Source organism: Typopeltis vanoorti, chromosome 3 (genome assembly GCF_054136105.1).
Source record: "Typopeltis vanoorti isolate ZY-2024b chromosome 3, IOZ_Tvanoo_1.0, whole genome shotgun sequence".
NCBI classification, from domain to species: Eukaryota; Metazoa; Arthropoda; class Arachnida; order Uropygi; family Thelyphonidae; genus Typopeltis; species Typopeltis vanoorti.
In genome coordinates this window covers 60,264,005-60,282,487 of record NC_143551.1, presented here as the reverse complement: position 1 = coordinate 60,282,487, position 18,483 = coordinate 60,264,005, and the positions used below count along the sequence as shown (strand labels likewise).

The 18,483-nt window shown below is 35.9% G+C and overlaps 1 protein-coding gene across 1 annotated transcript in view; it reads right to left on the bottom strand.

Moving 5' to 3' along the window:
- The window catches only part of LOC150108187 (APOBEC1 complementation factor-like), a 340,004-nt gene that overhangs the window by 139,014 nt on the left and 182,507 nt on the right, over window positions 1–18,483 (bottom strand). The window contains exon 5 of the mRNA XM_090390425.1: window positions 5,335–5,418. Within this exon, the coding sequence (XP_090246551.1) occupies window positions 5,335–5,418 (84 nt within the window). The remainder of the gene's footprint in view (window positions 1–5,334; window positions 5,419–18,483) is intronic.

The window sequence follows — 18,483 nt, the reverse complement described above, 5'->3', positions numbered from 1 at the left end:
TATTGATTTGGGAGTTGCAAAATTTGTGTATTTCTTTCTTAAGAAGGGGAACTACAGGTTAGGTAATTATAACAAGCTTCAGAGTGAGCTTACATCATCCCCATGGTAGAACATATTGCAGGAGAAAGATGTTAGCAGTGCATGGGATAAAATCAGCAGGTATCTAAGGAAGGCAATATCAGAATGTATTCCTATGGTCAGGAAGACAAACAACGTAGGTGTTAGATGGATGAGTAGTAGTAGTAGTATCAGGCTTGATCTGCAAAAAAAGAAAATGTTATGGAGAATTTACAAGCAAAAAGGCGATCGGTATACACCCATGAGCAGTGCAAGGCTCAAGCTAGGAAGGTTACCAGCATAGTAAGAAAAGCTAAATCAGATTATGAGAAGACCTTAGCCAAGGAGATCAAGGGTAATCCCAAAGAGTTTTCCACTATGTGGCAAGTAAAAGAAAAGAATGACTTTGGAAGGATAACCTCAGTGGGTGCTGATGGTATTGAGGTGACCAATTCAGATGTAATAGTAGAGTTACTGAGTGATCACTTTTCAAAAGTCTATCACCCAAGTGAGGATATCTCTGTACCTGTAGCAATAACTAATCTGAGAATTGAAGTTAATAAATCAGAGGTACTTAGTATATTGCAGAATTTAAATGCAAACACTGCTGTAGGTTTAGATGGAATATCAGCTCAGGTGTTGCATGAATGTGCAAAGGAATTGCCAATGGCTCTTACTTGGTTAAGTTTGAACTCTGGTATGATCCCTAGGAAGTGGAAGGAAGGAAGGCAAAGTAGTTCCTTTGCATAAAGGTGGCTCTAAGACTGCAGTAGTTGATTACAGACCAACCACCATCTTGGGTGTGGTGGTAAAAGTATTGAAAAATGGGTGGATCAGAATATGATACTCTATAGCAGGCATATCAAGCACGCAGTCCGCGGGCCACATGAGGCCCGCCGACAAGTAACATGTGGCCCGCCAAACTTTGTAATCAATATGATTAGTTCACTTTTGATAACACCGAATTAAATAAACATATTTAAAAAATTAATATTTCCACTTAAGATAATTTTATACGCCAAACTACTCTGCAATTTCTAAAGGAAATAATGTTCTATTTGTCATTTCAAAAAAATCCTTTTACACCACTGCATAAATATCAAATTTTATCAAATTTTAACAAGAAAGTCTATGTACGCGACTACATTCACTGACCACAGCAATCGGAGGCTAGCCGTTTGGAATTTTCAAGTCATAAGAAAGTGTAGTGTTTTCTTAATAATTAATAAATATATTTATTAATAATTAATAAATTAATAACATGACTGGTGTTGTTAAAGGCGTTGTTATAAATTAAAAAAAATGCAAAGAACAAGGTAATAATAATTTTCAACATTTTCATTGCATTATTCATCAGCAAACACTGCTCCAAAGTGTGTTAAATATTGGACATGTCCTAAAAATGTAAATTATATTCGTGCACTGGGCTTAATCATTACCAATTTAGTAACTTTCTAAAAGATATAGAAAGTGAATATAGTGATCTACCTTATTATACAGAAATTAGATGGCTTTCAGTCATAAAGTTTTAAAGCGATTCTTCGAATTGCTGGACAAAATTACCATTTTTTTAGAATCGAAAAATTATGAATGTGAAATATTTAAAAATGATGAATGGATAAGGACCTGGCTTTTTCAGTTGACATTACAAGTCACCTTAGTGAACTTAATCTTAAGCTACAAGGCAAACATCAAGTAGTTACCATGTTATTTCAGAATATCAACATTTTCAAACAGAAATTATTACTTTGGCAAAAACAAATTCAAAAAGAAAATGTATCCCATTTTGAATGTTGTCAATCATTATTACAAAAATCACCGAAATTGAAATTTTCAGAATATGCCAATCAAATTAAGTTATTAGAAAATGAATTTGAAAGAAGATTCTTAGATTTTAAGAAATATGAAAATCAGTTTCACCTATGTACTTCTCCTCTATTGATTGATGTTGAAACTGTCGATGACAATTTACAGTTGGAATTAATCAAAATTCAGTGTGATTCCATATTGAAACAAAAATATATGGATGCTGGAATTCCAAAGTAATATAATTATTTATCAGTCGATCGATACCACAATGTGTTATGTGTAATTAGGCATATTTTATCTATGTTCGGAAGCACATATTTATGTGAACACCTATTTTCAACTTTAAAGAATAATAAAACTGCAGATAGATCAAGATTAACAGACCAGCATGTGCAATCAATATTGAAAATAACTACAGCTCAACAAATTGAACTAAATTTTGAAGATTTCATTAATGAAAAACATTGTCAAGTTTCTTCAAAAAAATGATACATATAATTTTATTTAAATATGTAAACTTTATATTTTATATGTATTTTTGTAACATGGTTGTATTTTGTACTTATATACTCTAATGTTCATATTCAAAAATCTGTTTTCTCTTTATTTCGAGATTTATTTTCTGTTGCAGCGTGATGTATAATTCTTAATTTGGCCCTTGGAGGTAAACCAGTTTGACTTGCCTGCTCTATAGGGACCAACATGGTTTTGTTAAAGGTCAATCCTGCCTTAGCAATTTATTAACTTTTTTATAATAGAATGACATCTGAGTTGGACAAAGGAAATGGCTACAAAGTGATACTTCTGGATTTTGCTAAAGCTTTTGACAGGATACCCCATGGAATACTGTTGCGCAAATTGGAGCAGATGGGGATGGATACTAAACTGGTGATATGGATAAGAGAATGGCTCAGGGAGAGATACCAAAAAGTAGTGTATTGAGGAGCAGAGTCCAGGATGAAGCAGGTGACCAGTGGTGCCTCAGGGCTCTGTGCATGGACCGTTATTGTTTAATTTGTAGATAAATGATATAGGAAATGGCTTGAAGGGAGATATTCAGTTGTTTGCTGATGATGCAAAGTTGGGTAGCACAATAAAAAAATCAAGTTGATGTTGAGAGTTTGCAGGATGATGGCTAGAGACTTGTGGGTGTTGGTGGATAAGGAGATGAAGTTCAGAGGACACACTGCTAAGGCGCCCAAGATTGCACATTGGATTACTTGGTTATTGAAGAACACACTAACATCCAGAGATAAAGAGGTTATTATTCCCCTTTATAAGGCATGTGCTTGATTCCATCTAGCACATCATGCAATTTCTTCTTGATTTTCTAATCTTAAGTAATTTTTTCTTACTAGTTTAGTTCTTCCATAGAGAAAATTTTTGCATAATAATAATTATTATTATTGTTATTACAATAAGACGGTATGGAGTCAGAAACTCATCTAGAAGGTCCTTTGTCATACATACAGCTCATCATACTGCACCTTTACCATACTCAAATTCTCTACAGACACTACACTCTCATGAGCAGTTCATAAAGGTCTTTGATTCTTGTGAATGTGACAACATGGAGAGTTTGAAAGCAGCTGATGATGAGATGGAGAGATTGACTGTAAGTGAGTAAGAGGTATATGGGGAATTCAGCAAACTTGATGTTAATAAGGCTGTGGGACTTGATAAATCACTACATATTTTGAAAGAATGTGCCAGGTAGTTGGCACGTTATTTCAAAGCCTTTACATATTTGGTTAATATGAGTTTTGCACTGGGTCGAGTGCCAAAGGAGTGGAAGAAGGGCAAGATTGCGCAACTTCATAAGGGCGGTGGATAGAACTCAATCATTAAATTATAGGACTATCTGTGTGTCAGATGTTGTGGTTAAAGTAATGGAGAGGCTGGTGAGAACCAGGATCCAGAATTGGGTTGACAACAATGGTATTATCTTTGATGGACAGCATGGATTTGCTAAAGGGAGCTCATGTTTTAGTATTCTACTTATTACAATAAGGTGATGGCTTCTTTCGACAGAGAAGAGAGATACACAGTAGTATACTTAGATTTTGCAAAGGCTTTTGATAGATTACTGCACGATAAGTTGATAGTCAAGCTATAGTGAATGAAGTTGAATATCAGATTAGCACATTGGATCGGAGACTGCTATCTAATAGGTATCAGTAAGTTGTGCATGGGAAAGCAATTGCCCAGAAGAGGAAATCACTAGTGGAGTCTGTATTAGGGCCATTGAAGTTTAACCTGTATGTTGATAATATTCGTGTGGAATTGAATGGAGATATATTCAGTTATTTGCAGATGATGCAAAGTTGAGACGAACCATGAAGAGTAGTGAAATTCTTGTTCGATTGTATAAGGCACTGATTAGGCCACACATGGACTACTCTGAACAGATTTGGTCATCTGATTTTCAAAAGGATGAACAGATGTTCAAATGGGTCCAGAGGCGACTGTCTAAGTCGCCTTTGGACCCATTTGAACATCTGTTCTCTGGAATGTCGAATATGAGGAATGGTTGAGAAGATGCAATCTACTGAGTCTAGCAGATAGGAGGAAGAGGGGGTGATATGATAGAGACCTATAAGTTAGTAAGGGATTGTTATAGGATCAATGTTAAAGAGGTTTTACAGCAAATAGTGAGAGATCAAGAGTCATCCCTGGAAGCTGTATAAGGAAGGTGTGAACAAGAAGTGAGAATCGAGTTTTTTTGCATGCAAAATTGTGAATGATTGGTTACCTTGCCCGAGAGAGTGGTGTCTGCAGAGAATTTGAGTGTGTTTAATGTATGGTATGATGAGCTGTGTATATGACAAAAGGACCTCCTAGATGAGTCTCTGACTTATGGGATCTTAGGGTAATAATAATAATATAACCTTTCAGTCAGTATACATTACTGTCATTTTTCACCTGTTGTATGACTTCTTTTATTCTACATCATTCATGTGCATTGTTTCACCAAATGCCAAACAACTCCTCAGAACATTATAGTAAGAATCCACTGATTTTTAATTTACTATTAATCATAGCAGAAAATAAAAATAAAATATCATTCAATGAAATTATAACCCATTACTTTGTTTATTCACTAGTTTTTCTGTCAATTATAATCATTATGTTTATAATGTTAATGATCTTATCAAATTCTTTTCTTTGACATTATTGTCTTTCGTAAACACTTACATACCATGTTATCATTCATTTGAAAGTTCTGCTTATTATTCTCAAGGAAAACTACTTGCTTTATTCTCTACATGTTACTATCATTGGATTGAAAATTATATCATAACATTCCTGATTCATAGACTTCCACATATAATGCGCCATACTATATTAACATTATATTTGCAAATAATAGATACTATCTAATTCATGCTTATATAAAAACAAAATCATATATAATTTTATCCATTGTTAGAATGTTAGTCTGTTAAATCACTGGTTCAAATTTATTACCTGAGAGGATTTACGTGCAGGTTTCAAGGTGTATGGGTTAGTGGGAATCAACTCCATATGGGGCTGCAAGTCAACTAACTGATACTGAAATTTAGATGGTTAGAAAGATGATTAAGCTTTAGCCTAGAAGTTATAAGTTAGTATACAGTCAAGTGCCTCTATAATGAAGATATATGTTACTAATTTGTGTAGCTTTCTTATCTCACATTATTCGTGTTTAAAAATGAAATCAGTATAACAGAAAATTTCAGCAGTAAACATGTCTAATGTTACAATGACCTACTAGATCATTGTAACATTAGAATTTTTCTCAGTGAATTTTTTTTTTTGCACCATTACTATAATGTCAAATGGTAGAAAATACATATTTTTAAAGACTAATTAGACAAGACAATTTCAAAGTTCATTACAAAGACATACTTATAATAAATTTTTTTGACAATTAGTCAAAATAAAATTACATGCAGGATGATGAAAATTAAAGTATCCCTATTTAAGGCTTTGTGGAGAGCCATCCAATGATCCAAAAGCTGCAAAACTTTGCAGAAATACATTGTGCTTCATGAAAAAGCAATATCTGAGGGGGGAAAAAAAGTAGCTTCGAAATTTACCACCAGGAATAATGTAAACATCAAATGAATGGAATTTGCATATCACAAAACTTGGTAGGTGCCAGGAGGATTTACAATGATGGACACAGGATTTTTCCCTTCATTATGGTTGTTAATACTGTCAACAGTGGCAGTAACCTTACCCCCAACATGCTTTGCTTGTGAAACTGCACTACACAATGTTATTGTTCAGTGAATTTTGTCACCTGAACAAATGTCAATGAGGTCCACTATTTCCATGTCCTCTGTGAAGAATGATTAGTTGTTTCGAAGAAATGAGATTGTTGGGAGTAAGACCTGGCATAGGTCGCAAACCAATCAGTTTACAACAAGAGAATGAAGTTGCTACTGGCACTGTGGAGCAGGCCATGAATAGCAGTGTTAGTTTCTACAGTGCACGTGCTGCATCAAGACACATGGATATACCTCACACAACTGTCTGGAAAATTCTGCATTTCTATCCATTCAAGATAACCCTGACACAGGAAATGGGCTAACAGGACTTTGAAAGTCGAGTGACATTCAATTTAACATTCCTTGCTCAAGTGAAGTTGGACACTGAGTGGCAGTGGATGATTTTATGGGGAGATGAAGCTCACTTTCACCTAAATGGAGCTGTGAACACCCACAATTGCCAGGTATGGGCTATGCAAAACTTGCATACAATTGAACAAATTCCATTACATTCATCCACATTCATCCAAAGTTAGAGTCTGTAGGTTTACAGCTTTGTTTATCATTGAATCATTTTTCTTTGAGGATATTCACTGGTTGGGCCTATGAACTGCTCAGTTACTGCCGAGAGGTATCACAATATGATAAACTATTTTGTTGTACCAGAGCTACAGCAGTGCCTGTGCATGGATTCAATGATTTTCATGCAGGATGGGGGCCCCTCCACACATTGGTCGATCCATACAGGAGATTCTTCAAGAACATTTCAAGGAGGTCAGATTGATCAGCCATGTATTTCTCACTGCATGGCCACCTCATTCACCTGATTTGATCCTCTGTGATTTCTGGGTCTGGAGATTTCTCAAAGACAGGCTTTATCGGGATCATCCTGATAATTTGCCAGCGCTGAAAGACAGCATAATGCAGCATGTGTGCAACACCAGACCCCAACCAGCTTGCATTCTGCTGTTGAATACACTGTGCAAAGGATGCAGTTTGTGGCATCACATTGAAGATGTGATGCATAATAGAAGTGCACAAAAATATGTTATTTATGCTTGTGTCACTTTTCTCCTTCTTATATACACAGAAAAATTTCTACATTCAATAGGTCATACTTCACTGATGCCTGGTGGTTTTAGGATCAGAGGAAAGACTAAAACAACTCTCATCTCTAAAGAGTACATTAGCACATTGGTGTCTTGTCCTATTTTTATGGATACTTCACCGAAAACATGCTCTATAATGAGCTGTGGATAAAGGGATGCAAACTACAGGCTTACTTGTCAGAGATGTCTTTCCACATGTCAAAATATCTGTGTACCTGTGCTTGAATGAAGCAGACTTGCAAGCTGACCAGCCATAATGCATTGTTTACAGTTTGCTGTTACAACCAAAAATCTGTTTTCATGCTACATGGTAGAGCTAGGACGACCTCTCAGTAAATGTCTGGAATACATTCCATTAGTTTGAAACATTGCCCCGAGCCTGGATACATCTACGTGAGATTCCAAACTCTCTGGCAATATCAGTAATTCTGCAAACTTCTTAAAGTTTACCAACAATTCCTCTTCACGTGAAATCATATACATGATGTCTTTGAGACATTACAAGACATCCAAGTTTGCAACTTTATTCCTGCACGAAAAGAGCTTCTTTCTAACACAATCTGCTTATCGCAGCCTTTTGTCTTTTATCTTGTTGAGTACTACCACATGACCACTTTGCACATGATTCAAATATTTGAATATGTACCCGCTTTCTATAATAAATTTAGTTTAATCCTTTATCCAAGTGTAAGTAAACAAAGGTTGCACCTGAAGAATCTTCAGGACTGAGGCAACTTGTGGTAAAGGTGGACCAAGCTCTCATCACTCCTTGTCTCAGTATTTCCCATAATGCAAAACACATCTCCTTGTGGACATGTATAATGCTATGCATTAAGGGAAGGGCCACCCAGACCGGTTTCGACCTTTATTGAGGTCTTGTGAGTGGATGCCAGACCCAGAAGTGGTGATACTAAGGCAGAAGCAATGGAGAAGTCATATTTACCTATAACAGATGCCAAAAGGTGTACCACCTTATTATTAAATTACTCTGGATTTAGAGAAAGATGTTGGAAGTTTTTTCCATGGTCTGGGTAGTGGCCCTTCCCTTAATGCATAGCATTATACATGTCTGCAAGGAGATGTGCTTTGCATTATGGGAGATACTGAGACAAGAAGTGATGAGAGCTTGGTCCACCTTTACCACGAGTTGCCTCAGTTCTGAAGATACTTTGGGCATAAACTTTGTTTGCTTACACTTGGATAAAGGATTAAACTAAATTTATTATAGTCTAACCAAGTGGGAAAAAACTTCCAATACCCACTTTCTACTTGAAATCACCAGTTATACAAATTGCCACAAGCTGATTCATCTGAATTTGTGGTTATAATCTTTGGAGATAGTGTTCTTCCTTAGCTTTTAGACACCAATGTACATTTTCAAATGGCACAAATTTTAATTACTTATATTTAAAAATTTGTTTTTAAAGCACAATGTTAAAAAATCAACTGCTATTATTGATCTATCCATTGTTCTATGGTTAGCTTTTCATCTTTATCCTTTGTTCAATGGTTGGTGCACTATCATATTGTATTAATTTATCACAAGGAAGCCACTACAAGTGCTCAACACGTCATTTTGATTTGGGGGAAAAAAACAGTTTAATTTTGCATTTTTGTTGATAAATTGTGGTACTGTCATATGTATCATTGTTTTATACTAAGTTGAACGAGTACAAGTTTTTGTTTTATTTGTTTATTAATTTATTTTAAAATTTTATTTGATATCCCAAATCTGCCAAATAATACAAAGAAAAGAACAATAAGGAGAGAATAAAATATTTAATGAAGTATAGGAGCTGCAGTACTACATGCTTGTGTATGTATTCCTAAATATAATAAAATAAAAGGTATTATTAACTGTTGAGATGTTTAGTTTGTAGAACTCCATTCTTGAATTATTAATTTTTTTCTGTAAATAAATAAAACACATTTGAGAGTTTTAATAGATATTGTATGTTGTGATATCAATATTCATACTATGCATATGAGCACTTTATAATTTTAGCAAAATTTATTATATATGAAGTTTGCAGGCTTACGAGGAATCCATGAAGTGATATGTGGCTTTCCAATACCTAAAGATTCCCTATTGCTGGCCTATACCATTGCAAAAATGCAATTTCTGCAATTGCTTGCTACAGAGAAAATTGTGCAGACTAAGTTTGACATAATGCACTAATTTTTAAAGGAGCCCACCTTCACTCATCCCCTGAAGATGAGCCTAAATTGTCCACAAATTATTATTATTATTATTATTACATCCTCCATGGAGTCCACAGACTCATGGTGGGAGGTTGTGGTAATGTGTTCCATTCACTGACAATTTTCCATGTAAATAATCTACTCCTCACACCTCTCTTCACCACACTTTTACATAACTCCCAGGAATGACCTCTGGTTCTTCCTCTCTCACCTTCTACTCTTTTATTAATCCTCTCTGGATTAATCTGATAAAACCTTCTCACTATCTTAAATGTCTCTATCATATCACCTCTCTTCCTCTTATCCACCAAACTCTGCAATCCACATTTCTTTCACCTCTCTCTCTCTCCATTGCCAACATTCCAAACTCCTGATATTGTCTTAGTCACTCACCTCTGGATTCTCTCCAATGTATCCACATCACATTGAAAACCAGGTGACCAGATCTGAGCACAATAGTCCAAGTGTGTTCTGACCAGTGCCTATAGTGGTACAACCACCTCCTTATCCTTATATGTTAGAGTACTTCTTATCATAGCAGCACTATGATGTGCAGCCTTTGCATCACTAGCAATGTCCTCTAAACTTCAGTCTACTGTCAACCATCACTCACAAATCTTTAATCTCGTCCACTTCCTGCACCATTGATATAGTACACAACTTATATTTCTGCACTGTAAAATGCAACACCTTGCACTTATTGATATTAAAACTAGAACCCCACTCTTTTGTCCAAGTAAAAAGTCTATTCAAAATCCTCCTGAAGGGATTTAACATCAGCAGTGCTACTTATAATTCTTCACAACTTTGCATCATCAGCAGATAACTGAAGTCCCCAATGAGTCCAAATGATATATCATTTACAAGCAAGTTAAACAGCAGGGACCCAAGAACAGAACCCTGGGGCATGCCACTGATTACCCTCCTTTTTTGAGACACTGCTCCATCATACACAGCTTTTTGGTATTGTTCAGAGAGAGAGCCAATCTCTGTCCATCTAACAATATACTATCTATTCCCATCCTCTGCAGCTTGTACACCAAATTATCATGTGGTAATCTATCAAGCGCTTTTGCAAAGTCTAAGAATATCACTGTATATGATTTTCCCTTATCAAACACACTTGTCACCTTATCATAAAATGCAAGAAAATTACTGAAACAGGAGCTACCCTTTACAATGCTGACCTTCATAAAGAATGCCATGTCCATCAACTCAATTCTGCATTCTATTCTATTCCTTGCCAATCTCTCCAAAACCTTGACTACAACTGCAGTTATACAGACTGTCTTAGAATCATGCTTGTGGAGTGGCAGTATTTTGCCCTCTTTCCGCTCCTTGGGAACCTTACCCACTGCAAGACTTTCGTTAAATAACCAGGTCAAGGGCATAACTAACTGTGGTGCACATTCCTTAAGAATGCAATATCGTCCATTCCCACAGCCTTATTTACATCTAACTCAACCAATACACCTCTGTTTGTTTCACTTCCAATTCTCCTAATACTTTCCTCTCTTCTATATATTGCACCAGATCATTTAAACCAGTATGATGTACACTGATAAAATGCTCATTCAACAATTCCACTATATTCTTTGTAGCTGTTAGTCTGCTGCCATGACTATCCACCAATGTTAATCTGCCAAAATGATTCTTCTTCTTGCTTGCTGTGTAGCGGAAAAATTCCCTCGAGTTAACTCTGGCCTGACCAGCCAATCACCTCTCATACTGCACCTTTTCTTTCTTTATCATGCTTGTCACCTTTCTACCCTGCACAATAAACTCTTCATGGATCATATCACCACCTACTGTCTTGTTCCTCCACCATAACATTTTCTTTTCCAGCACAGCTTGCTTGATTTCACTGGTCATTCATTTCACTCCTACTCTATTTACTCGCTTAACCCTTGGTATGTCGTCATACATTGCTTCTGTCAGATACTGCCTTGTTTGTTGCCTTTCCATGCATTGTCAACTTCTTTTCTGCTCAGCTCATCTACCCAATATACTGATGCTAACTGACTATAGAGCTTCCCATAATCACCTGCTTTATACTTCCACATGTATCCATTTTTGGCGGACCTTTTCTTGTTTCATCACTTCCCAAACAAGTAACTCATGATCACTCTCACTAACTGGCAGCAGTGTCAACACCTCAATAACAACTACATCTTGTGAAGTTATCACCAATTCCAAAACATTAAAGCCTCTAGTTGCTTCAATCATGTGCCGCTTAAGATACTTATCTCTCAGAAATTTCACAAACTCACACTCCTTGTTCCCATATACTATCTCCTCCTTCCACTCTATATTCCTGTAATTAAAGTCTCCCATCAGGATCACCTTCTTTTTGCATGCCCAACTAATTTGCCTATACATTTCACAATCAGTATCTCTGTATTCCCTGGCCTATAACAGCATCCTATCAGATATACTAACCTGTTTATTTCAAGTTTGCAAGGTGATAGTGCATGCACAGATTAAAAATCTGTGCATGAACTATCAACTGCCACAATTTCTGCAATCGTTAACAGCACTCCCCCCTCCTCTTTCACATCTCTATCCTTCCAGAAAATTATATATCCTTTTAATTCTATTCCAGACATCACATCCTCCTCAGACAACCAAGTTTTACTTATTCCAATTATTTTTGGGCATACATCTCAATCAATGCAACAAACTCAGCTCTCTTGTTTCGAATACTCCTTACATATATGTATATTAATATGTTTATTTCAAGTTTGCAAGGTGATAGTGCATGCACAGATTAAAAATCTGTGCATGAACTATCAACTGCCACAATTTCTGCAATCGTTAACAGCACTCCCCCCTCCTCTTTCACATCTCTATCCTTCCAGAAAATTATATATCCTTTTAATTCTATTCCAGACATCACATCCTCCTCAGACAACCAAGTTTTACTTATTCCAATTATTTTTGGGCATACATCTCAATCAATGCAACAAACTCAGCTCTCTTGTTTCGAATACTCCTTACATATATGTATAAACATAACAATCGCTGTGTATTTGAGACCATCCTACCAGCACTAACATTCTCTATTCTAGCTGCTATATTACACATCTCTCTTCGGTTTCACCACTCCTATTTCCTTCATCCTGACTATGATTTCCATTCCTACCTGTCTCATCCCCTTTATGCATTCTATCATCTTGTGCTGCGCAATCACATCTTCAACCTCATATCCATCTTCCTCCTGCCATAAAATCTGTTTATTTGTGTTATCCCGTTTCACAGATAGACTCTAATCATTTGTATTTTATGGACCGTTCACAAAATGCTTTGTAGCATTTCCTAAATTTGAAGAATTTGTTCTTGAGAAAGTAGCCTCCCATATAATTTCTGATTAATGTCCAATTAATAAAGAAGCAGCTTTGAAGAATTGTTCTTGCTCTATTCTATCAGCTGATTATTTTACTGACAAGTGCACAGAATCACTGTACACTGGTGTTTCATTATTTATTACAGTACAATTCTGTAGACAGAAATTTTATATTATAATTTGTGCATTGTACTATTACACTATAAACAAAGTAAAATTAATTTAAAAATACAACAAAACAGACCTACATATTTTAACATTATGATATGTTTTTAACATACATCTCACATCATCATTATGTTTTTAACATACATCTCACATCATCATTATGTTTTTAACATAGCATATCACCAATTGGTGAGAGTGACCATGGGGTGGTTACCTGGGTGTATGAGGACCTCTGTAAGAAAAGGGTATATGTGGAACTACAAGGGAGTGATTATGAAGAGCTCAAGAGACAGCTTGCAGGTGGAACATGGAATGAGGAGTTAGCTGAAAAAGAGATCAATGCAGCTTGGGAAATTTTCAAAAACTATCTAGTAGATGCAATGTCTAAATATATTCCAAGGATGACAAGGTTAAATAAGGTTAAATAGGTGTGAAATGGATGAATAAAGAGATTAAGCATGTGATACAGAGAAAAAGGGAATTATAGAGGCAGCATAAGAGAAGTGGAAATAACCAAATACATGAGGACTACAAAGACCAGGCAAGGCAGGTGACTTGGTTGGTGAGGGTAGCTAAAGGGAGGTATGAACAGCAGTTAGCTAATGAAGCCAAAACAGAATCCTAAAGAGTTCTTTCGATATGTAGCCAGCAAGAGAAAGAATGATTATGGAAGGATGACACTGATTGGAGAAAATGGTATAAAGACAGATGTTGCAGAAGGTGTGGTGGAGATAATTAATGAGCAGTTCATAAAGATCTTTCAATCTTGCGAATGTGACTTCATGGAGGGATTGAGAGCAGTTGATGATTGGGAGGAGAGACTGACTGTAAGTGAGCAAGAGGTGCATGGGGAGTTGAGTAAACTAGATGTTAATAAGGCTGTGGGACTTGATAATATATCACCACGTATTCTGAAGGAATGTGCCAGGGAGTTGACACCTTCCTTGACATATGTTTTTAATATGAATTTTGCACTCGGTCAAGTTCCTAAGGAGTGGAAGGAGGGCAAGATTGTGCCACTTCATAGAGGAGGTGATAGAACTCAAGCATCAAACTATAGGCCTATCTGTGTGTCAGGTTAAGTTGTTGGAGAAGCTTGTGAGAATTAGGATACAGAATTGGGTTGACAACAATGGCATTATCTTTTATGGACAGCATAGATTTTCTAAAGGGAGTTCATGTTTTAGTAATCTACTTACTTATTACAATAAAGTGACAACTTCCTTGGACAGAAGAGAATTATACACAGTAATATACTTAGATTTCGCAAAGGCTTTTGATAGCTACTGCATGATAAGTTGATAGTCAAACTACAGCAAATGGGGTTGGATATTAGATTGGTGCATTGGACTGGAGACTGGCTATCTGATAGGTATCAACAAGTTGTGTGTATGGGGGAGCGATATCCAGGAAAGTCACAAGCGGTGTGCCTCTGGGGTCTGTTTTAGGGCCATTACTGTTTAACTTATATATTAATTATATTGGTGAAGATTTGGATGGAGATATTCAGTTGTTTGCAGATGATGATGATGCAAAGTTGGGATGAACCATGAAGAGTAGAGAAGATGTTGTGGCCTTACAAGAAGACTTGAATAAATTGAGTGATTGGGCACGGGAATGGGGATGCGAGTTCAATATTGCAAAATGAAAGGTTTTAAAATTTGGATAACAAAGATGGAATGCAGAATTTATGCTTGGTGAGGATATATTGTCGGAGGTGGAGGAAATAACAAATCCGGGGGTTATAGTGGATAAGGATCTGAAATTTAGGGGACATATAACCAAAATTGTGAAGAAAACACAATGGCTTCTGGGAATGATGCAGAGGACACTGACTTGTAGAAGTAGGGAGATTTTTGTTCCGTTGTATAAGACTTTGATTAAGCCACACATGGACTATTGAGCTCAGATTTGGTCACCTGGTTTTCAGAAGGATGAAGAGATGTTGGAAAGGTTCCAGAGGCAACTGACTAAGGTAGTTTCTAACCTCTAGAATGCCGAGTATGAGGAAAGATTGAGAAGATGCAACTTGCAGTCTGGTTGAACAGCCGTAAGAGGGGAGATATGATTGAGACCTACAAGTTAGTAAGGGGTTGTTATAGGATAAATGCTGGAGCGGTTCTGCAGAAAACAGTGGGAGATCAGGGGAGAACCAGAGGTCATCCCTGGAAACTGTATAAAGAAGGTGTGAATAGTGGAGTGAGATGCTGTTTTTTTTTCATGCAGAGTTATGAATGATTGGAATGCCTTCCCTGAGAATGTGATGTCTGCAGAGAATTTGAGTGTGTTTAAAGCAGGGTATGATGAGCTGCATGTATGATAAAAGGACCTCCCAGGTGAGTCATTGACTGCATGGGGTCTTGGGTAATAATAATAATAATAATAATAATAATATTCTTATATTTCATATAGTGATTTCTGATTTACAACCTTTTTGACTTACAATGTGATCAACAGAATGGAACCCTGTCATAAATTGCAGGCATATAAGGCTCAAGTAAGGAAACTGATCTGTATCATAATGAAGGAGAAATTATTTTTTATATAATGATGAAAACTGTAATGAATTCATCACTAAAAACACACATATAACCACAGTGATTAGTTTTAATATATACAGGTATCCCTTGCTTAATGTGGTTTTGCTTAACGTGCCGAAATTAATTGCGGCAATCCCTTTATATTTGCGGCAATAGTTTTGATTAACGCGCCTTTAACCCTGCGGAGCTCACAGCTGATCTGACAGATATGCAAATGTTTAATATAACTATTCTTACACAATTCATTGTATAGCTGGAGGTCATGAGTAGCTGTGCATTCATATGTCACGAGTGATATTCCTCGCTGTTTTTTACTGTCAGTTTGGTTTAACACATGTTATGTAATGGTTTGTGATATTTGACAGTAAATTTTATCTGGGAGATACCGCGACCTCCGTTGTCAGTATAGTATGATTTAGTTTTTTTTTTTTTAATTTCTTTATTCTTTGTTCAATAATTTCTAGATTGTAACTGAAAATAAATAAACTATCACGTATTAATAAAATAGAGAGCCAAAGGCTTATTTATCATACATGTCCTCTAGGAGATGTGCTTTACATTATTGAAAATACTAAGGAAAGTGATCTGGAGCTTACTCCACCTTTACTACAAGATGCCCATAAGGTTGCTTATGCTTGCATCCGCCGAAACTTTTAGTTTACAGTCAACCCTCCTATAACGCGGTACTCTTATAACACGGTTTCCATATAACATGGAGCCAAAATTGCGACAGCCCTCCTATAACGCGGTTTCCGTTCAACAACATTCCATCAACTTAATTGGTTTAAGAAGATTCTCTATAGCAGCACTTCCCAAACTGTGGGCCGCGGTCCCCTTGGTGGCCGTAGGTTTTGTTGAGGGAGGCCGTGAAATAATGAAAAGAAATTTAAAATGTTTTAAGACTAAGTAGATTTTTTTTTATTTTAAAAGAAACATATTTAACTTTTATTATTTATTATTTCTTTTTTGTTATTTTTTTATATTTTAATGGAAAAATTCACACATTGGTGTTGGTTCACAAACTTTGCTTCCTGCGTATTTCGGCACTTAATGAATATTAGTAAATATTGCTTATTCATGTTTCATTTCAAAGCAGTGGTTAATTGTATTTACTTCGAATGCTCTCCAGGGAAGCTCCAAATCTTCCTTTCATCATGCGTTCGTAATCAGGGACTGTTGATATTGACTTTATATACATATCAAAACTCGTTTTATATTATCACTGTCATCCGAGCGAGTTTTCTGTTACCAATAAAAGTTTCGCATATACTTCACACATGAGAAAAGCTTAAATAAACAAGTTCATGTGGGGAGATAGTAACTTGCTTGCAGCGGTAAACAACACCCTCCCTAACAGCCTGCAGAGGCAATAAAAACAAGTACTTTTATTATGCCAGTGAATAAGGTATGAGGAGTCTGTGTAATATATTTCTCAACAAATAGTGCAATTAGAGACAACTGGGATAAAAACACACTAATTAATGAATCACATATCCCCTTATACAGAAACTATGCTGTATAGACTGAAACAAAACCATATGTTGCATGGGCAAACACAGTATCTAACTAAAAACTATTGTTATTAATTAAATGTATGCGAGTTCGATTTCCCAAGGTAGCAATAAAATTCAACCGAACGTGTTAAAATTCGTAAAAGTGTTAAAAATAAGTAATATATATATATATAATGAATGTTATGGCAGTTTCACATATGGAATTCGGTTAAAGAGAGTTAGCATTTCAACTCAATTGTCAGCTATGCTTTTATCTTTCGGTTGCGCGATCTTTTGTTAATACCGCACCAATCATATGCACATTTTAATAAAGAGACTGCCTTTGCTGTCTGTTTCGTGTTAGGCTTAATTACCGTAAAAGGAGAAAAGTCACAAAAGTGAAAAATGTTCCTGGTCCGGGGGATTCCCTTATTCAGGTAATATTCACTAATTTCATGTTATCAGTCTGTGGTGTGCCAGTATTGGTAAGTAGTGATATTATTTGATCTATTCTACGTTAAAAAAAATTAATCCTGAGATGGATAAGTGGCTGATAAAAAATATAAAAAAAATCCCCACGAACAATCAGAAGAAGCAGAAACAGACTCAAGAAAAGGACAATATTTCATATTTTACCAGAACAGCCCGCATCATCTTCAGAACCAAAAGATAAGAGGCAAAAAATGTAATATATGCATTTGATTTTTGCAATATTCGCTGTGTATGTTTTGTATTGAATATAAATACAATAAATATTATTATAATATATCTCTCTATTACGATTTTTTTTTCGAGGGGCACCGTGAAATTTAATTTTTTCAAAGGGGGCCCTGACATCCAGAAGTTTGGGAAGCACTGCTCTATAGCATGAATTTATCTATGTGTTAAATTTTTACAGTTGAAATTAACGGGGAATTCCCTTCTTTTTGGTGAAGGTACATCACCATTTTCCAATTTCAGTTATCAGGGAATTCCCCTATAAGCGAAGAAACGATGCGAGATTGTTCACAGTGCTCTGTTTTAATGCTTAAAATAGACGTATGATTGGCTGTTGCGTATTTGTGTGAATTTTTTTATCCAATAGCGCTGCCGAACTTTCGCTGTTGCAACCACCCACTTTGTCATCAATTTTAAGTGCACCTTAGTAGGAAACTGTCTGTAAATCCGTGCAGACGTACATATCACAATTAGTGTTCAATAAAGTGCCTTTTGCTCGCTTAATTTGTGTTATCATGATTGGACAACATTACACAATACTGTAGGTAATATTTTTTATTTGTTGTAATATAATAATAATAAAATAATTGTTAACCCCAGGTTTGCATAATGTCAAACACAAAAGAAACAAGAAAACAGTTAAAAAGAAAGTTTATATCTCTTGAGGACAAAATCCAAATTTTAAATCGTTTAAAGGGTGGTTCCCATATAATGCAGTACGAATCAATCTGATTCGTACTAATTCTGAGTTTCTTATAGCGCGGTTTCCATATAACGCGGTATACGGTTTCC